Source organism: Vulpes vulpes, unplaced genomic scaffold (genome assembly GCF_048418805.1).
Source record: "Vulpes vulpes isolate BD-2025 unplaced genomic scaffold, VulVul3 u000000714, whole genome shotgun sequence".
Lineage (NCBI taxonomy): Eukaryota > Metazoa > Chordata > Mammalia > Carnivora > Canidae > Vulpes > Vulpes vulpes.
This window is the reverse complement of record NW_027325749.1, coordinates 57,528-75,004: the sequence shown is the minus strand read 5'-3', so window position 1 is coordinate 75,004 and position 17,477 is coordinate 57,528. Positions and strand designations below refer to the sequence as shown.

Genomic DNA, 17,477 nt, shown 5'->3' with positions numbered 1-17,477 from the left:
GAGGATGGTGGCCCTTTAGGCACTGGGAGGGAGGCCCTCAGAAGAACCTGACCCTACCATCACCTTCATCTGGAACTTCTCTCTTCCAGAAGTGTGAGGAGATAGATTCCTGTTGTTTAAGCCTCCCAGTCTATGGCACTTTGTCATGGCAGTCCTAGAAAACTAATTCAGTATTCCAGGGTTTTGTTGTTTTTTTTATTAACATCATCCATGTTTTATGAAAGGGGTCAGAGTCTCTTGTTTTCTTCAATGTCTTTTCTGTATAGGCCTAGAAAGTGTTAATTCAGATAAAAAATAAGTTTTGTCCATCTACTCCTGATTCCTGTGTGTTTCCATTCCTTATCCGTAGTTGGAACGTGGTATTTCTCCGATACCGCATTCCATTCCTTACCATAGATTTACAGGGAGGTTGTTCATCTAATGGAGAATTTTACTGGAATTGAAGCCCATTATTTTCATTTCTAATTAGCTTCGCTGGATTTTTCCCTTTTTAAAAACCATGCTAATAACTTAAGCAAAATGTAAAGTCTGAATATACATGAATATAAGTGAATTTGAGTGCATATATCTCCAGATTCACCCAAGACTTAAGTATTAATCTAGGAGAGCAGTATATTGCTATTTGAGTTTGGCAGGATAGCTTAAGTAATATCCTAGTGGCCTAAATTTATTACTGGTCCCAAAGGCTTCTAATGTAAAACTGGAAATAAAATAGGTTTACTTACTTATATCATTCAATTTTTATTTGCTTTCTGGGAGCATCTATATAATCCCATGAGATAAATATTCTCAGTTATTATTTCCAGAAGCAAGCAATTTTTCTCTTCTTTCATATAGTGCCTTTGGATATGTGGATTTTGTCCAATTTTTAAAAGTTCTTTGGGTTGAGAAAACTAAAGGATGAACTCATCAATCATAGATTTCCTGGACTTTCATAACATAATTTAGCCCTTAAATTTACAACCCCTTTGCTGGAGACAATTTAGCTTTTAAATTTAAAAATCTTCTTTTCGAATAGACCAAGCTGTACAGTGCCTGAATAATGTATTCCCGGTAAGGGACAGAGTGGATTCTTGTAAAGAATATCACTGACATGTCCTTGGCCTGATCAAGATGATTTCAAATTGATTCAAGTTGAGAGGAGGGAGAAGTAGTTTGATAAAACTGTAAAACTAAATATCATAAAAGTCAGCAGTTATAGCAGAAGAAGGCCAGAAACAACAGAGAGAACACGAGCAAGTGGAAAGGGCGGAAGGAGAGGGAGAGAGAGAATCTCAAGCTGACTCCCCACTGAGCGTGGAGCCCCACACAGGGCTGGATCCCAGGACCCTGAGATTGTGAACTGAGCTGAGATCAAGAGTCAGCCACTCAACTGACTGAGCCACCCAGGTCCCCTAAAATAAATATTATTAATTTTTAAAGATTTTATTTATTTATTCATGAGAGATATCGAGAGAGATGCAGAGACATAGGCAGAGGGAGAAGCAGGCTCCCTGCCAGGGAGCCTGAGGCAGGACTCGATTCTAGGACCCTGGAATCAAGACCTAACCCAAAGGCAGACAGAGCCACACAGGTTCTCTATAGTTAAGAATCTGTTTCCTGGTTTGTCCCCCCCAGTCCTGTTTTTTTCTTTTGTTTCTTAAACTCCACAGGAGTAAGATTATATGGTATTTATCTTTCTCTGACTGACTTCTTTTGCTTAGGTGGCAAAAGCAGCTATTCTCTTGATAGGAGATCAGAGTAGTATGTGTTCATGGCTGCTACAAACCCAAACCATATATTTTTTAATACTGGGGAGAACACGTGCTTACTTGGAGGCTTAATTTATCATCATTTTGGCTGATTTCCTTTGGTTTCTCTTTGTTTGACTCTAATTTTATTGCTTTAAGTTTCTCAGCTTCCATTTTATCCTATTTTTTCATATGTCAGGTGTACAATATGAATGCTTATATTCATGTTTAATTTTATTTAAATTGACATAAAAATAAAATACTATTTGTTGGGATATGATGGTAAAAATTTTTCTGGAAAGATGTGGGATTTTAAAAACTCAAGTCTTTCATGTTATTCCTCTAGTCTGGAGGCAAGAAGAATTTGCACGCATTAACCAGTCTTTCACTGGAGCTGAAAGGAAAGCTGCTTTGTGTGAACTTCTGGAAAAAGAGACCCAGATAATTGCTTCCATTGGGAGACATAGATATATTGCAAATATGGCAAACCGGGAAGCATTGATACAAACCTTTTTGGATAAGGTTAGTAAAGTAACAATTATTTAAATAAGAATGTACCCTGAGTTTAAAAATGTAGAATAATGAGCTGAAGAAGAGACTTACATTGTACGAATTTGCATGTTTAAATTTTTTCTAATACAGTGTTAGACTTTTAACTGTGGCGTAGACTAACAGTTAACAATTAACATGAAATTAATATGTTCTTAGCTACGAGGTTTCAGGCCATGAAGGAAAAAAAAAAAAATACCCCTCCCCTGACCTGCTTTGTGGTATATTAAAAAAGAAAAAAAAAAAAAAAGCTTTAGCTTTAGGTTGGCTATGGAAGTTCGATGACTTGCAAATCCTGATGAAATGGACAGCTACTGAAGTCACAAAATGTCTGGGCTTGGGATGCCTCATAGTAAAGCAACCTGGGGAAAAGAGCTATCGACTAGTGTTTTTGCTTTTGCTCACCAGGTCATTAACTGACTGGGACTTTCTGACCAAAAGCATATATGATTATTGAAAACCATGAAAACATACAATTAATGGAAAAACTAATTATCTTTTCATGTTGAAACTGCCTGTTTGATACTGATTGCGTAGCCTGTTTCCATAGTGACCAATCTCCTGTAAACCTGATCTTTCCAAACAAAAGCCAATCCAGACACAAGACGAAGAGTTCTTCAAGATCTTTGCCTTTAGTGATTCTAGTTGTATGGTTCTTGTTACTTGAGAACATTCATTCTTAAAAACCATATTTTTTGGTACCATAAGTGCCCTACTTTCATTTTACTAATACACCCTCCTGTTTGATCTCAGATTTTCTTGTGGCTTTAACTACTACCTACAGCCTGGAACTTCCTGCAGGTCCAAGTCAGACCTGTCTTAGGAGCTTCCAGATCACATATCCACTTGCCTATTATTTTTATTGCTCTTTGGGTGTCCCAAGAGTACACCTTAAATTGACATGTAAACATTGAAATTACATCATCTCACCATTCTCTGCCTCCTCATCTCCAAACTGATCCTGTTTTGTAGCACTCACATAATTTATCTTTATGAATGTTTTTATCATCTATCCAGTTGCTTCAGGCAGACACTTGGGCATTATTCTTGACATTCCATCCAGCCACCAGACAGTTTGTTCTTGCTTTACTAATCGTCTCAATTCTTTATTTCTTCCTTTTCAAGCCCACTACTATTGCATATTAGGGAAATGGCTCTGCCATAGCACACTTGCACGTATCCAAACAGGCCAGGAAGGCAAAGACTTCAACCACAGCTTATCTGAATCTTGGTGGAATGCCTTATGATCCTACTGGAAAATGAAAGGCTGAGAGGCTTCTGAAGAGGTGTTATGGAGCAGTTCCTTTCTTTTGCTTCCCTGTCCCCTGGGAGGCTGTCATGAGACGGCTCTTGTCTTGTGTGTGTGAGCTTGACAGTGATTTAGTTGAATGTGGATTTCCTTCTCATTTGGATGACTTTACATCTCCAAATTAGGCTCTCAGCCTCCAGTCTCACTTCACAGTTCCCTCCTCTGTCATCCATACCAGGGCCATAGTGACCTCCCTACGCACAGCTCTACTCTTGCCCCTCCTTACTGCCCTCAGTAAGGGAGTAGGGATTTCTGATTTCCGTAATCAATTCTCCACACACCTCACCTGTCCTGCTGATGTCTCACTGTCATCTCCTCTTGCATACGGTAGCCACACTATGCCGGCTATGCTTGGTTACTTGCATGTCCTCAGAAATCCACGTGCTTTCCATGCCTTTGTATCCAGTGTTGCTTATACATGGAGCATCCTCTCCCTGTTTCCTTACTAGCTAACAATGTACCCTTCGATACAAGCTCAGATGCCCCTTCTTCCAGAAAAGATCTGGTGATCATCCTACTTTAGCCTATACTATATACTCTCATGAGACCTTATTTCACTTCTGCCTTAGTACATAGCGGTCAGTTTTTATTATATCTGTTTACATATGTGAATCATTCCTAGATACTGAGCTTCTTAAGCAAGAGCTATCTTTTATCTCTGTATCCTCCTATGCTAGCACAGTGCTTATCACAGAGTGTTACTATATGCCTATGGAGGAAGGCAGGGAGGAAAACAAAGGGACAGAGATAATGGTATGTAATTTCATATTTCAGGTGTTATCAAGAAATTAGACAATGTAGATATTGTCATTTCAAATTCCTGAATATCTTCATTCTAGGAAAGATGAAGGCATAATATTCATACTTCTCCAGAGTCCTATTTCAAACTAAACTTAATCTGTTAGCAAATTTCTTTATCTTGAATCCAGCTTCACCACTGGGAACTGTATTCCTTATGTGTTGGATAGTTAAACTTACCAAGGAGGACGGCATGGACTCAGGGCAGCAGGGACCCAGGGTGAAGGAGCTGAGGGCCTCTGAGGTGCAGGGGACAAGCAAGATGAGTGGCACCTTCCTTATTTGAGGCTGGAACTTCTACAGGAATTTCTACTTAGGCTTTCTCTGATGCTTTGTTTCCTATAAACTATTTTAAATTCTTGTTGTAAATATATGGTATCTATTCTTTTTATGCCTTTATGCCCCCCTCCTGCCCTACCACCCCCAGGCCTCATGTTTATCTAACATTGTATCTAAACCTGTTATGAATTATAAAGAGTTCAAAAGTAGATAAAGTCCCAACATATAATATTGACTCTGAAGCCAGCTGATGACCATTGCTCTTTCTCATGAAGTGTAGCACTCTACAAAGGTCTTGAAATCTCATCAAGAAAAGATAAGATGGAGAAATTTTGTTCACAAAAATTTTCGTGAAGAAGAAAGATGAGGTCTTTTTTTGTTTTTGTTTTTGTTTTGTTTTGTAAAAATTGTTAAGTTGTTTAGGTAGAAACTGAGGACCCGAAGGATCCTGGATGTAGGAAGAATTGCCAGGAAGATGGAAATATTTTGATTTCGTTGCCAGGAGAGAAAAAGATAAAGTAGAATGAGGAGACAGTTGGAAGGCAATGGGGGACAGTGTGGCTCCTTGTGACTTTTTACTTAAATTCCTAAATAAACGAAGTATTAAGGGCAAGATTATTATTTGTTTGGCAAGAGGAGAGGGAACACAAGAAATGATTGGGCCTTAGTGTCCACACTGATTTAGGACAGCACACAAGGGTACAAGACCAGAAGACTGAAGGAAAGAGGGAAAAATTAGCCACAAGAACTTGTAGAAATCAAGGGAAAGGCTTTTTGTGGGTCATAGGTTTTAGAATTTGAGTTCTAAATCCATAGTCACCTTAGTTGATCCTAATCTATTACATAGCCTAATTAGTCTAGTCTTTAAAAATATTGACTAACAGTGACTCTGGCCTACTTTTAATCTGTTATAGTAAGGACGCCTGGGTGGCTCAGCGGTTAAGCATCTGCCTTTGGCTGAGGCGGTGATCCTGGAGTCCTGTCCTGAGCCGGAATTCCTGCAGGGAGCCTGCTTCTCCCTCTGCCTGTGTCTCTGCCTCTCTCTCTGTGTATCTCTCATGAATAAATGAAATCTTTAAAAAAAATGAATGAAAGAAAGAAAGAAAGAAAGAAAGAAAGAAAGAAAGAAAGAAAGAAGAAAGAAAGAAAGAAGAAAGAAAGAAAGAAAGAAAGAAAGAAAGAAAGAAAAGAAAGAAAGAAAGAAAAGAAAAGAAAGAAAGAATCCTGAATGGAGAAGCAAGTCTAAAAAACAATAATAGGGGATCCCTGGGTGGCGCAGCGGTTTAGCGCCTGCCTTTGGCCCAGGGCGCGATCCTGGAGACCCGGGATCGAATCCCACGTCGGGCTGCCGGTGCATGGAGCCCGCTTCTCCCTCTGCCTGTGTCTCTGCCTCTCTCTCTCTCTCTCTCTCTCTCTGTGACTATCATAAATAAATAAAAATTGAAAAAAAAAAACCTAAAAAACAATAATAATCTGTTATAGTAAATGATCAAATCTTTGTTATTTTAATGCAGATTCATTTAAATCACCTTTTTGTATAGGATGCCATGTGAAGCATCATAGAAAACAACTGAGATAGATTGTATAGTCTTTCTTTGCAAATACTTCTACAATATCTATTCATTTAGGCCTACCTACCTCTGCTCCCCCATACCAGCATTGTCTCTAATATTCAGGAGGAGACAGTGCTGATTTCATAAAACTTGAAGTAACTTTGTTTTGTTTTGTTTTTGATTACTAAGAAAAAGTAGCTTATAATTAATCCCTGAAACTAGACGAGGTCAGAGTTTTTTTTTTTCAAATGTCAAAACTAGCAACCAGAGCTGCTGGTTTATTATGTGGTTTATTGAACTAATATTTTATTTTTTAATCTTCTTATTCCTGATCATAATATTTTCCTGAGTAATAAATGATATTATTTCCAGTTAGTCCAATCAAGGAATTAAACTAATCAGCTATTATGGATTCTGTACTAAACCTTCATTCTCCATAAAAGGCTTAACCTAAAGATTTTTTGAAGTATTAGTTAAATAGTTTGTAATTTTAACACATCAAACGTTGCCCTCGGCAGGTTATCAAATGTTAAAAACCCACAAGCTGACCGAGGTGAAAAAAGCAGGTCAAGAAATTTGAATAAAAAACTGTCAGCCAGTTTCTAATGCATCTTGAGTTCTCTTCACCCAAGCTGTGTTCAAGAGACAATTTGAATTTCTGCAAGAGATTTTCCCTAGATTCAAGACCGTTTATTTCTTTGATTCACATACCACTTCTCACAGTCCTTGTTAGCTGTGTCATTTAAATGTTATTTTCTCCCCCATACTCTGGTGGCCAACACCTAATGGGATAGAAAAATGCAACCGATTTTTGCTTCTCTCTGAGCACCATAGTGCACAGGGGTGTCCTCTGTATATGAACAAAACCTCTTTTCTGTGTCAAAGAAAACTTGATCACTACACAGTAGCTTTTGGGGGGTTGGGGTTATTCTTAATTTGTGCCCTTGGGGACCTGAGTATTAATTTAGGAGGAAGAAAGCCCTCTTCTCCCAATGCAGTCATTTCTTCTCTTTTGTGGAAGCCTGCTGCTCTCCAGGTTTTTGTTATCTCTGCACCGTCCCCTCCTTGAAACGTGTCTTCCTGCTGTTCTTCTGTTTCTCTCCTCCGGAGACTGCCCTGTCTCATTTGTTGGCAGCTTAATGGAATTTATTACGCTCCCGTTTTCTGAAGCAATTTAAGAACATGATTGTTGTATATCTCTTATTACAGCCAAAGCATTCAAAGAAAAAAGGAGATAGGAAAGAGAAATAAGCAAAGTTGACACATTTTCCTGTGTCAGAGTAAAAAATAAATAAAATAAAATAAAATAAAATAAAATAAAATAAAATAAAATAAAATAAAATAAAATAAAAATACCTTAAAGCCTGAAATCAAAGCAGCTTAAACTTGAATGAAGACCAAGTTATCAGTGTTGGCAGAAATACATCCAAGTATTAAAAACAGCTTTGTCAAACAGATTTTAAAATATATCTTTGAGTGCTAGCTAGGGAAACTCAAACTTCAAATCCAGAATTATTTGATTATATCACTCAGTTCACTTTACTCTGGCTAATTCCTGGTTATTCTTCAGGTTTCACCTTAGATACGATTTTCTTTTCATAGCAGTCATCAAGCATAATAACCCTTTATTTTAGTTACTTATTTTCTTTTCTTTACATGTTATTAGATTTGAGAATTCTTGAAATCAGTATATATATTTACTCTGCCTGGTACACTGACTAATATATAGTAAACATAACAAATATTTGTTGAATGAATGAATGCATACCCTAGGCCCTATCACATATACAGAACTATATGAGCAATTTATTTCTTATAATCTTTCAGGAGAAATAAAATTAACAAACAAAATAACTATATAACAATTTGTATTTAGATTTCATTGCCCTGAGTGATTGAAATAGAGACACTGCATACTCGTGTGTGTTTGTGTTACAAGTACAATAGGACTTCAGGTACTAGCAATTTCCATGGTTCAAAACATAGTGGTTAGGAATTTTTGTGGAAAAGGTAGGGTTTGAGTTAAAAATTGGAGGGTGGGGAGGATTTGACTGTTGAATATATTTGGAAAAAACCCAAGAGATTACTATATCATAGTACATTAGATGGGGTTAAAAACTTGGAGGGGAGGTGGAGTTAAATCAGTCTGTCAGCTAAAATACAATTTAGTAGATGAACTAGGCATTTCATTAAAAGGTAATTATACTTAGATTACTACAAATAAAGTTACCGCCTGCAGAGCAAAAGGTATAGTCCATATTACTGGAAGAAAGGAAATCACATTTGGTAGAACCACCCTGAAGAAAATTGCATGGGAAGATTAAGATATTAGTTAGACTTTAAAATATCACAATATGAAACAGCCTAACATTGCTTATTCCTTAAAACTTTTAAAAGGAGCTTGGAAACAAATATTGAACTTTAGTACACTCAGAGGCCCATCCCAAAGGAAGCTATATCGATTTAAAACAATACGTATATTTTTATTTCTAAGTGATAATAATTAAATTACATAATATTTTCCTTTTTTTTTTTTAAGGATTTTATTTATTTAGTTGAGAAGAGTGCAAGAGAGAGAGAGAGAGAGAGAGAGAGCAAGCACGTGCAGGAGCAAGGGAAGAGGCAGAGGGAGAGGGAGAAGCAGACTCCCTGCTGAGGAGGGGCTAGATCCAAGATCCAAGGACCCTGGGATCAGGACCTGAGCTGCTTAACTGTCTGAGCCACCCAGGGACCCTGACAAGATATTTTCATTGAGCTATTTCCCTTTTATAATCCTTAATAAATTTGAGTTAATTCTACTGGTGTGCTCATTAGCAGTGCATTATTTAATATTAGATTTATGTCTTAAGAATATAAATTAATTATAGGATTGCAGCCTCTCATTTGCTGGATTAAAGCTAGAACTGAGAATCTAAAGTTTCTGATAAAAACTCCTAGCTCTGAACAGCACTTATTTTGTCTTTGATCAGAAAAATGCTACCATTACTTTGAAAGCATATCAAGTATAGTTGTTTTTAGGTGGTAATTTTCAGTTTTTAGTGTAATTAGCTAATATGAAATGTAAAAAAAAATTAATTTAAGCCTGCAACTAAAAGTTCCTCATAAATACTGTCAGTCTAAATACAGCCTTATATTATTTCTCTCTTTGGCTAGTCTGCATTTCTGATGATTTGTTCCCATACATGGGCTTCTGTTTAAACTTTATATCAAATCTAAGATTTAAGTGGCTGCAAGTATGGCATAAATTGGGACTACAGGTCTCCAAAGCAGTTACCATTCAGCTTATTAAAAAAATCCAACATTTGGACAGTTAATAGTTGTGATCAAAATAGCCTTGTTCTAATAGATTAAAAACACAGAAAGGCATCAAGCAGCTTTATACCATGAAGGAGAAGAGAAAATAGTGAGTTTTCACTGGGAAATTTCTAGGTGAATGCATCTTTTCTTAAAATCTCGGTAAGGAAGAGGAGGAGCCCTGTCAAACAGGCTTAATCTTCATTAAAGGTTGCAGTGGTGTCTCTGGTGTGTCACTCGAGCTCTGTCTCCTGGACTCTTAGCCCAGGAGCCCACGGAGGAGCTGCAGGGCCAGTGCGCGCCAGGGTTAACCTTCAGTCCGTGGGGGGCGGCTAGGTTGGGGGGCTCCACCCCAGATTTGAAAACAGGGAGTGAGAGTCTTGGCGTGTCTAGCTTAGATGGGGATCACGGCGCTGCTAAAAGCCAAGGAAAGTCGTCCGACTACGGGCACCTGCTTTGTGAGCAACTGTGAGCCTGTTAGAGATTATGTTGATGGGAAACAAAACCCTAAGTGGCGGATCTCGTGTCGCTCTGTGTGCAGGTCCAGTGCCCTGAGGATTAGAACAGTCGGTTCGCAAACGTCTTCAAGTGGCAAAGCATGATCCAGGCACATTTCTCTAAATCCGTGTAATGGAACCAGCAGATCATGTTTGCCGTCCCCCAAGGACTCATCCGAATGCTCATTAAGTCATTCAGCATCCTAGTTAGTCCAGATTAGTAGCGATTAGTAGCGATTTCTGAGTCCTGTAGAAATGTTTGCACTTCCACAGACTAAAGAGCTCTTCCCTGTTTTTTTCCTATACTGTTTTGCTTTCCCAAGGTCTACAAGTTCTTCAATTAATTTCCTCATGTTTTAGTGATACTTTTATTCGTAATGTACATGATATTAAGTTAGTCTTCAGTAGAAGTAGCAAAGTTATTTTTTAACCTTCAATTAACTGATAATCATAAACATAATATTATTTTTAAGTGTTCAGCTCCAAAGGTATGGAGAACATTTAGTGGCAAAATAATTGAGATGGATACACAGTTCACCATCAGAGCCAGAGAGTTGCAGAACATCTATAAATGCATTATGCTGAAAAATCTCTCTCAAGATGAAAGGCTGGATGTACTACTAACGCTTAAACATACTGTGAAGGTACATTAATTTTCTCGTCATTTGAGATATCACTATCACTATTAATAAAAAAATGAATACTAAAATAAGCTTTATTAATTATAAAGATGATTAATCAATGTTTACATATATGAACTTATTTTGTCAACAGCTATATTATTTTGGTATAATTTGGGGACAATGTGGTTTATGCATTAATATTTATCTAAAAGTTCTCAAAACTATATATTATGATACATAGTAAATATAAATATAGCATAATGAATATTCTAAACATAAATATACCCATATCTATGCAATGGATGCAAATATATAGCATGGGATTAATACTCAGTTTGATAAAACAGCAATTGTCTATATATTTTGACACTTTTCAGTGAAAATTTTATTTTTAGCAGTTTTAAAGCAGCAGTAGGGTATTTTAATTTTTTCTTTATTTTTTGATTTAAGATACTTTTAGTTGAGTAAATGATTCTTGTTGAGAGGTAAGTCTCCATAGATCTCTTGTGTTTCTCCCCATCTTGAGAACAGAGGCATTGACCCAATTAGGCATTGACTGCCTTTGTTTTAAATTGCCGTTTTAAAGATATTTGTGCAGTGACTAACCCTGGAAGATAGAGATAGTTAGGATGAAAGGGAGAAGCAGTAGGTCCAGAGGTCAGAAATAAGCATGATGTCCATGGTGGGCAGTAAAAAGGCTGGACTGGAAAAAAAGAGAGTGCAGGTAGGAAATTCAGTAGAAATCTTCCTAATTGACATATTTAGGAACATTAGCTGGTTAATAATAATAATAATAATAATAATAAACAAAGGATAGGCTTATAAAAATAAATTGTGCATATCTTAATATGTTTAACCAAGTATATTTACATGTACATTTATTTAATAATATTTTGATGGAGGATTAAGGCCTTTAAGCATGACTCAAATTCTGGATCTATTCACTATGGCTGCATAATCTTAGATAAGTTATTTAATATTTCTGAAAATCAGTTTCATTATTTGTAAAATTAGTTGGGGGATATAGTTGTGTGCATATATATATATGTATCTATAAAATACAAGTAAGTATAATTTATATATCTCAGCCCTTAATGAATAATAGGTATTACTTTGATGACAATTACTAAGAGACACCAGTGAACACATTAGAATTGTCTGTAGAGTTTGAAAGAGAGTGAGATTCACAGAGACAGAGTGAAAGAGAGTATGAGAATAAATGAATAAGGATGATAGCCCCCATTTCAGAGAAATTAAATTAGATCCCCCCATTTCAGAGAAATTAAATTAGATCCCCAAGTGTGAGGGCTATGTTAAAACCTTTAAAAATCCCCCCCCTCCCGTCATTCTAATATGCCTTCAGGGTCAAGGACCCCTGATAGAGATTCTTGCATAAGTTATACCAAATACATATTAAAAAGTACAGGAGAACATTATTTTACGGTCACATTGACTTTGCATTCTGACTCCTTCATTCAAACTGTGTTTCTTTTCACCCTCTCTTGAGCAGTTGGAGCAACTTACTTCTATTTTACTATTCATAAATCCTACCTTAATCACTTAATTCCTAATTGGGGCTTTCTTACTCAACCACACTCATTTTTGTGAGTTTATTTAAAAAGCATTATGAATTATACAAATTTGCAGAAAAAGTATATAAAATATACATATATGTACAATTTAAAAGATATGAAATTATCAACCACGTAACCTGTCTCTGACCCAAAATCAGGACATTGCCAACATTGCCAGTATCTGCCTTTATCTTTGTAATGCCAGTTCACCCTCTCATCCCCTAGAAAGAACTACCATGTTGACTTTCACAGTAGTCATTTCCTTGATTTTCTTTATAGTTTTACCAATATATATATATAAATATATATATATTTAATATGGTTTAGTGTTGTTTATTTTTAGATTTTATTTAAATGGAATATACAGTATTATTTCGTGCCTTGCTGCTTTTGCTCAGCAACATTAATGTGTTAGATTTAAGCTTTTACTATTTATAGCTATAGTTTATTCATTTCCATACATTTGATAATATTCTATCAATATATGTGTTGTATGAATAAGCCATCACTTATTTATGTCATCAATTTATTTATGGGTATTTTGTTGTTTCTAATCTTGAACCGCTGTGAAAAATGATTCTATATGCACATTTCTCTAAAGCACTTTATGGTTAGAATTGGTGGGTTTTAGATTACCCATATCTGAAGCTCTACTAGATAATGTCAAAGTTTTTTCCAAATTAGTTGTGCCAATTTGTATTCCTACCAATTTCTTTTGGAATCTAGTTTTCAGGTTGTTTGGTGATAATTTTGAAAACTAACTTAGTGATGTTAAAAATTCTGTACTGAATATGTTTGTGTTTTATATAGGAACATGAATGTAAACTGACTCAGGAAATTCTAGAATTGATTGACAGAGAAGTTGACCTTATGATGAGAGGGGTCAAACATCATAATCTTGAAGGACTCAGAAAAAGAATTGCAACACTCTTTTTTCATTATATCAAAACACCTCTGTTTAATCCAGAAGTTGCAAGACATCTTAAGGTAATCGACATATTTTTTCTTGTATTCCTTTCTCAGAATTCTAAGATTTGCAACGGTCAATTGAAGAACCTTCAAATTTTGCTTTAATGCTTTCCTTGGGGTCCATGTGGAGGACCATCTTATTGGTGAAATCTCTTCTGAATGATTATTATGTCAATAAATTAAACTTGGTCGTTTAACTTCTCTGAACCAAACTGAATATTGCACTGTGTGGAGCGCATGATGATCTCTCACACTCCGTGTTCTTGAATGTTGTTACTTCCACCTGCAATGCTGTCCCCTAACTCCTCAGCTAACTCCTGGTCATTTTCAGACATTTGATTCATGAGTCCCCTCCTTCTAAGGCCTCAGAGAGAGTTAAACTCTTCATTTCTGAGATTCTGCATGTACCTAGTTTGTATTCCCTGACAATACTTCTTGTTTAGTCATGGTTGTTACTGAACAGATCTATGTAGATATCCTGAGAGAACTTCAGATGTAACATGTATTTGAATTAAACTACCTTTTCCAAATCCAACATGTTTAGGCTTCTATGAGGATTTTGCTGTCTAGAGTCAAAATAAGTATCTTACTGTCTTTTTATTATGCAGAACTATTTAAAACACTTTTAGTAAAGTTTGGGAGTGGTTTACTAAAGAATTCTAAATAGTGTTTTATTTTAATGATTGTATTTAGAGTTATAATTTGTTAAGAAGCTGGTTAAACATCTATTTTGCTTTTTTGATATTAAGTCTCAATATTGGGGCACCTGAGTGGACCAATTGGTTAAGCGTCTGCCTTTGGCTCAGGTCATGATCCTGGGGTCCTGGGATCGAGCCACGCATCAGACTCCCTGCTCAGCAGGAGCCTGCTTCTCCATCTGCCGCCTGCTCATGCTTTCTCTCACTTTCTCTCTCTTGCTATCTCTCTTTCTCTCAAATAGATAAATAAAATCTTTTTTTTTAATCTCAATATTTAGTCAAAACTTTTAGAAAAATATAATTTTTATGTTTTCTTTTTAATAGATTTTTCTTTTTTCTTATTATTTCTTAAAGATTTGCTTACTTTTAGAGAGAGAGAGAAAGAGAGAGAGTGCATGTGTGCAAGCGAGGGAAGGGACAGAGAAGAGGGAGAGAGAGAATCCCAAGCAGACTCCCCACTGAGCCTAGAGCCTGATGTGGGGCTTCATCTTATGATCCTGAGATCATAACCTGAGCAGAAACCAGGAGTCAGATGCTCAACTGACAGAGCCACCCAGGTGCCCCTCTAATGGATTTTTGAAACTTAATTGTATTGCAAGAGAATATAACAGAAAGTCAGCGGTGCCTGGCTGTCTTAGTCGGTAGAACATGTGACTCTTGATCTCAAGGTTGTAAGTACGAGCTCCACATTGGGTGTAGAGATTGCTTAAAAATAAAATCTTAAAAAAAAAAAAATCTTAAAAAAATAAATATAACAAAAGTCCAAGAGAAAAGTTGCCCATTATATTATTGCTTATTCAAATTGGTGTTTTATTTGCCCAAGCTACCTTCTGGTCCTCTATAGACTTAACTCAACTTTTATATGTTTACGGTAGTAGAATCTAATATTTTACATGTTCACATAATGTGTCATTTTATTCAGTTTTTAAATTTACCTTTGGTAAAATTCACCATTGGGGGTCAGGTTTGACAAATGCAGTCATGTGATCAATAGCACAATCAAGTTAAAGAATAATCTTGCCTCCTTCCTCCAAGTTCCCTCAGTCTGCCACTTTGTAATCAGCACTTCCGGCTCCCTAACCCTTGGCAGTCACTGGTCATATGGTTATACCTAACCCAGTGTGTCATGTAATTGGAATCCTACTATATGTAGCTTTTTGAGACTGGCTTCCTTCATTTAGCATATTGTATTTGATGTTCACCCATGTTTTTGAATGTATTGTTAATTTGTTATAACTGAGTAATATTTTTGTTGTCTGGATATACCAGAGCTTGTTTATCCATTTGTAGTTACAGGACATTGGATTGTTTGTTAGTTTTGGGCTTTTGTGAGTAAAAGCACTATATTAATTGTGAATTTTTGCGTAAATTTATCGTTTGGGGTTAAATAACTAGAAATAAGGATTTTTGAGTCATTTGGTAAATGCATATTTACCATTATAAGACATGGCCAAACTTTTTTTCTGCACTGGCTGTACCATGTTTCATCCCCATCTGTAATGTGTGACACTTCCCATAGTTCTGCATCCTTGAGAGCAGCTGGTATTGCCAGTCTTTAATTTTGGAATTCTAATGAATGTGCAGTAGCATCCCATTATATTTTAATCTGTGATTTCCTAATGAATATAATTTTAAGCATCTTTTCATGCATCTTTTCTGCCAGCCATATGACTTTTTGATGAAGTATATGCACATATCTTTTACCACCACCCCCCTTCTTAACATTGAGTTATTTTCTCATTACTGAATTTTGTAAGATATGTGATTTGCAAATATTTTCCCTCAGTCTTTAGCTTGTCTTCTCATTCTCTTAATGGTATCTTTAACAGAGCAGATGTTTGTTTGTTTTTTATTTCAATGAAGGTAAATTTATCCATTTTTGAAATGGATCATGCTTTTGGCATTTATTTTGTACTTAAGAAATCTTTTTGGAAGAATTAATATTGTTAAAATGTTCATACTACCCAAAGTTATCTATACATTTAAAACAATCCCTATCAAATTCCAATGGCATTTTTCACAGAAATAGAAAAAAAAATCCTAAAATTTGTATGGAACCACAAAAGATCCCGTATAGCCAAAGTAATCAAGAGAAAGAACAAAGCTGGAGGCATCATGCTTCCTGATTTCAAACTATATTCCAAAGCTTGAACAGTATGGCACTAGCATAAAAACAAACACATAGATCAATGCCACAAAATAGAAAGCCCAGAAATAAACTCACAAAGGAGCTAAGAACATGCAATGGGGAAAGGATAGTTTCTTTACTAACTGGGTTGAAAATTGGATAGCCACATGGAAAAAAAAAAAAAAAAGATCAACCTTTATCTCACACCACATACAAAAATCAACTCAAAATAGGTTAAAGATGTAAATATAAGGCCTTAATACTACTAGAAGGAAATATAGGGAAAATCTTATTGACATTGACCTTAGCAATAATTTTTTGGTTATGATATCAAAAGCAAAGCTGACAGAAGCAAAAATAGACAAATGGGATTGTATCAAACTGAAAACCTTCTGCACAGAGAAGAAACAATCAACAAAATGAAAGGCAACCTACAGAATGGGAAAAAAATATTTGCAAATCATACATGTGGTGAGTTAATATCCAAAAAAAAGGAACTTATACAACTCCATAGCAAAATAATTTTAACCCAATTTAAAAATGGAAAAAAGACCAAAATAGACGTTTTCTCAAAGAAGACATACAAATGGCCAACATGTACTTGAAAAAATGCTCCACATCACTAATCATCGGGGAAATGCAAATCAATACCACGGTGAGATATCCTCTTACACCCGTCAGAATGACTAGTATCAAAAAGACAAGAAATAACAAGTGTTGGCAAGGATGCGGAGAAGAGGGAACTCTTGTGCTCTGTTCCCTGAAATTTAAATTGGTACAGTCGTTATAGAAAACAGTGTGGCAGTTCCTCAAAAAATTAAAAATAGAACTACTATATGATGCAGTTTCAAGTTTTGCCATTGATCATTGAGCCAATCCAAATTTAGTGTTAAGATAAATGAAATGAGGAAAACACTTAGTCATGTGAATCTAGCTATTGCCTGTGACATGAATGTAGCAAAACACCAAAGATCTCAATTCTTTTAAAAAATAAGGCAGATTTCTTAACATTGTGCCAGGGTAAATGAATGCTGCTTGAATTTAAATTTTGTGTAGAATAGGAAGTTAAGGGAAAACAGGACTTTACAAATAAACCAACTTTTTATCTCATTCTAAGGTAAGTTAGCCCTAGTGCCTCCCGTGGTTGGTGTATTTGGCCTGACTTTTATGGTTTTCTTAACTTCTGTTGTTGTTTTCTACTCTTTAGGTCCCTCAAGACCCGCTGATGTTTTCTAAGAAGGTGGACTTCTGCCGCAGCTGCCGGCTCTACCTGCCCCGCACGGAGTTCGCGGCCTCGGCCGGGCCCGGGCCTCCACCCCACGGGCGCCCGTGTCGCCGCTGCTCCGCCCTGGGCCAGGAGGCCCGGCAGCGACAGTCCTTCCTGAAGCTCAAGTGCTTACTCCGGCGGCTGCACTCTGCAGAAGCCCGTTACGAAGATGACCCCAAAATTGCTTTCCTGATGCAGGTAGGAGCAGT

General features: G+C 36.4%; 1 protein-coding gene across 15 annotated transcripts in view; it reads left to right on the top strand.

Moving 5' to 3' along the window:
- Positions 1-17,477, top strand: part of LOC112912635 (IQ motif and ubiquitin-like domain-containing protein) — an 83,402-nt gene that overhangs the window by 26,658 nt on the left and 39,267 nt on the right. For 14 of the 15 annotated variants that reach the window (XM_072745270.1, XM_072745268.1, XM_072745265.1 and 11 more), the window contains 4 exons: positions 2,077-2,252; positions 10,483-10,653; positions 13,017-13,193; positions 17,209-17,466. In XM_072745270.1, the coding sequence (XP_072601371.1) occupies positions 2,077-2,252; positions 10,483-10,653; positions 13,017-13,193; positions 17,209-17,466 (782 nt within the window). The remainder of the gene's footprint in view (positions 1-2,076; positions 2,253-10,482; positions 10,654-13,016; positions 13,194-17,208; positions 17,467-17,477) is intronic. The other variant, XM_072745272.1, reaches the window with a different exon arrangement.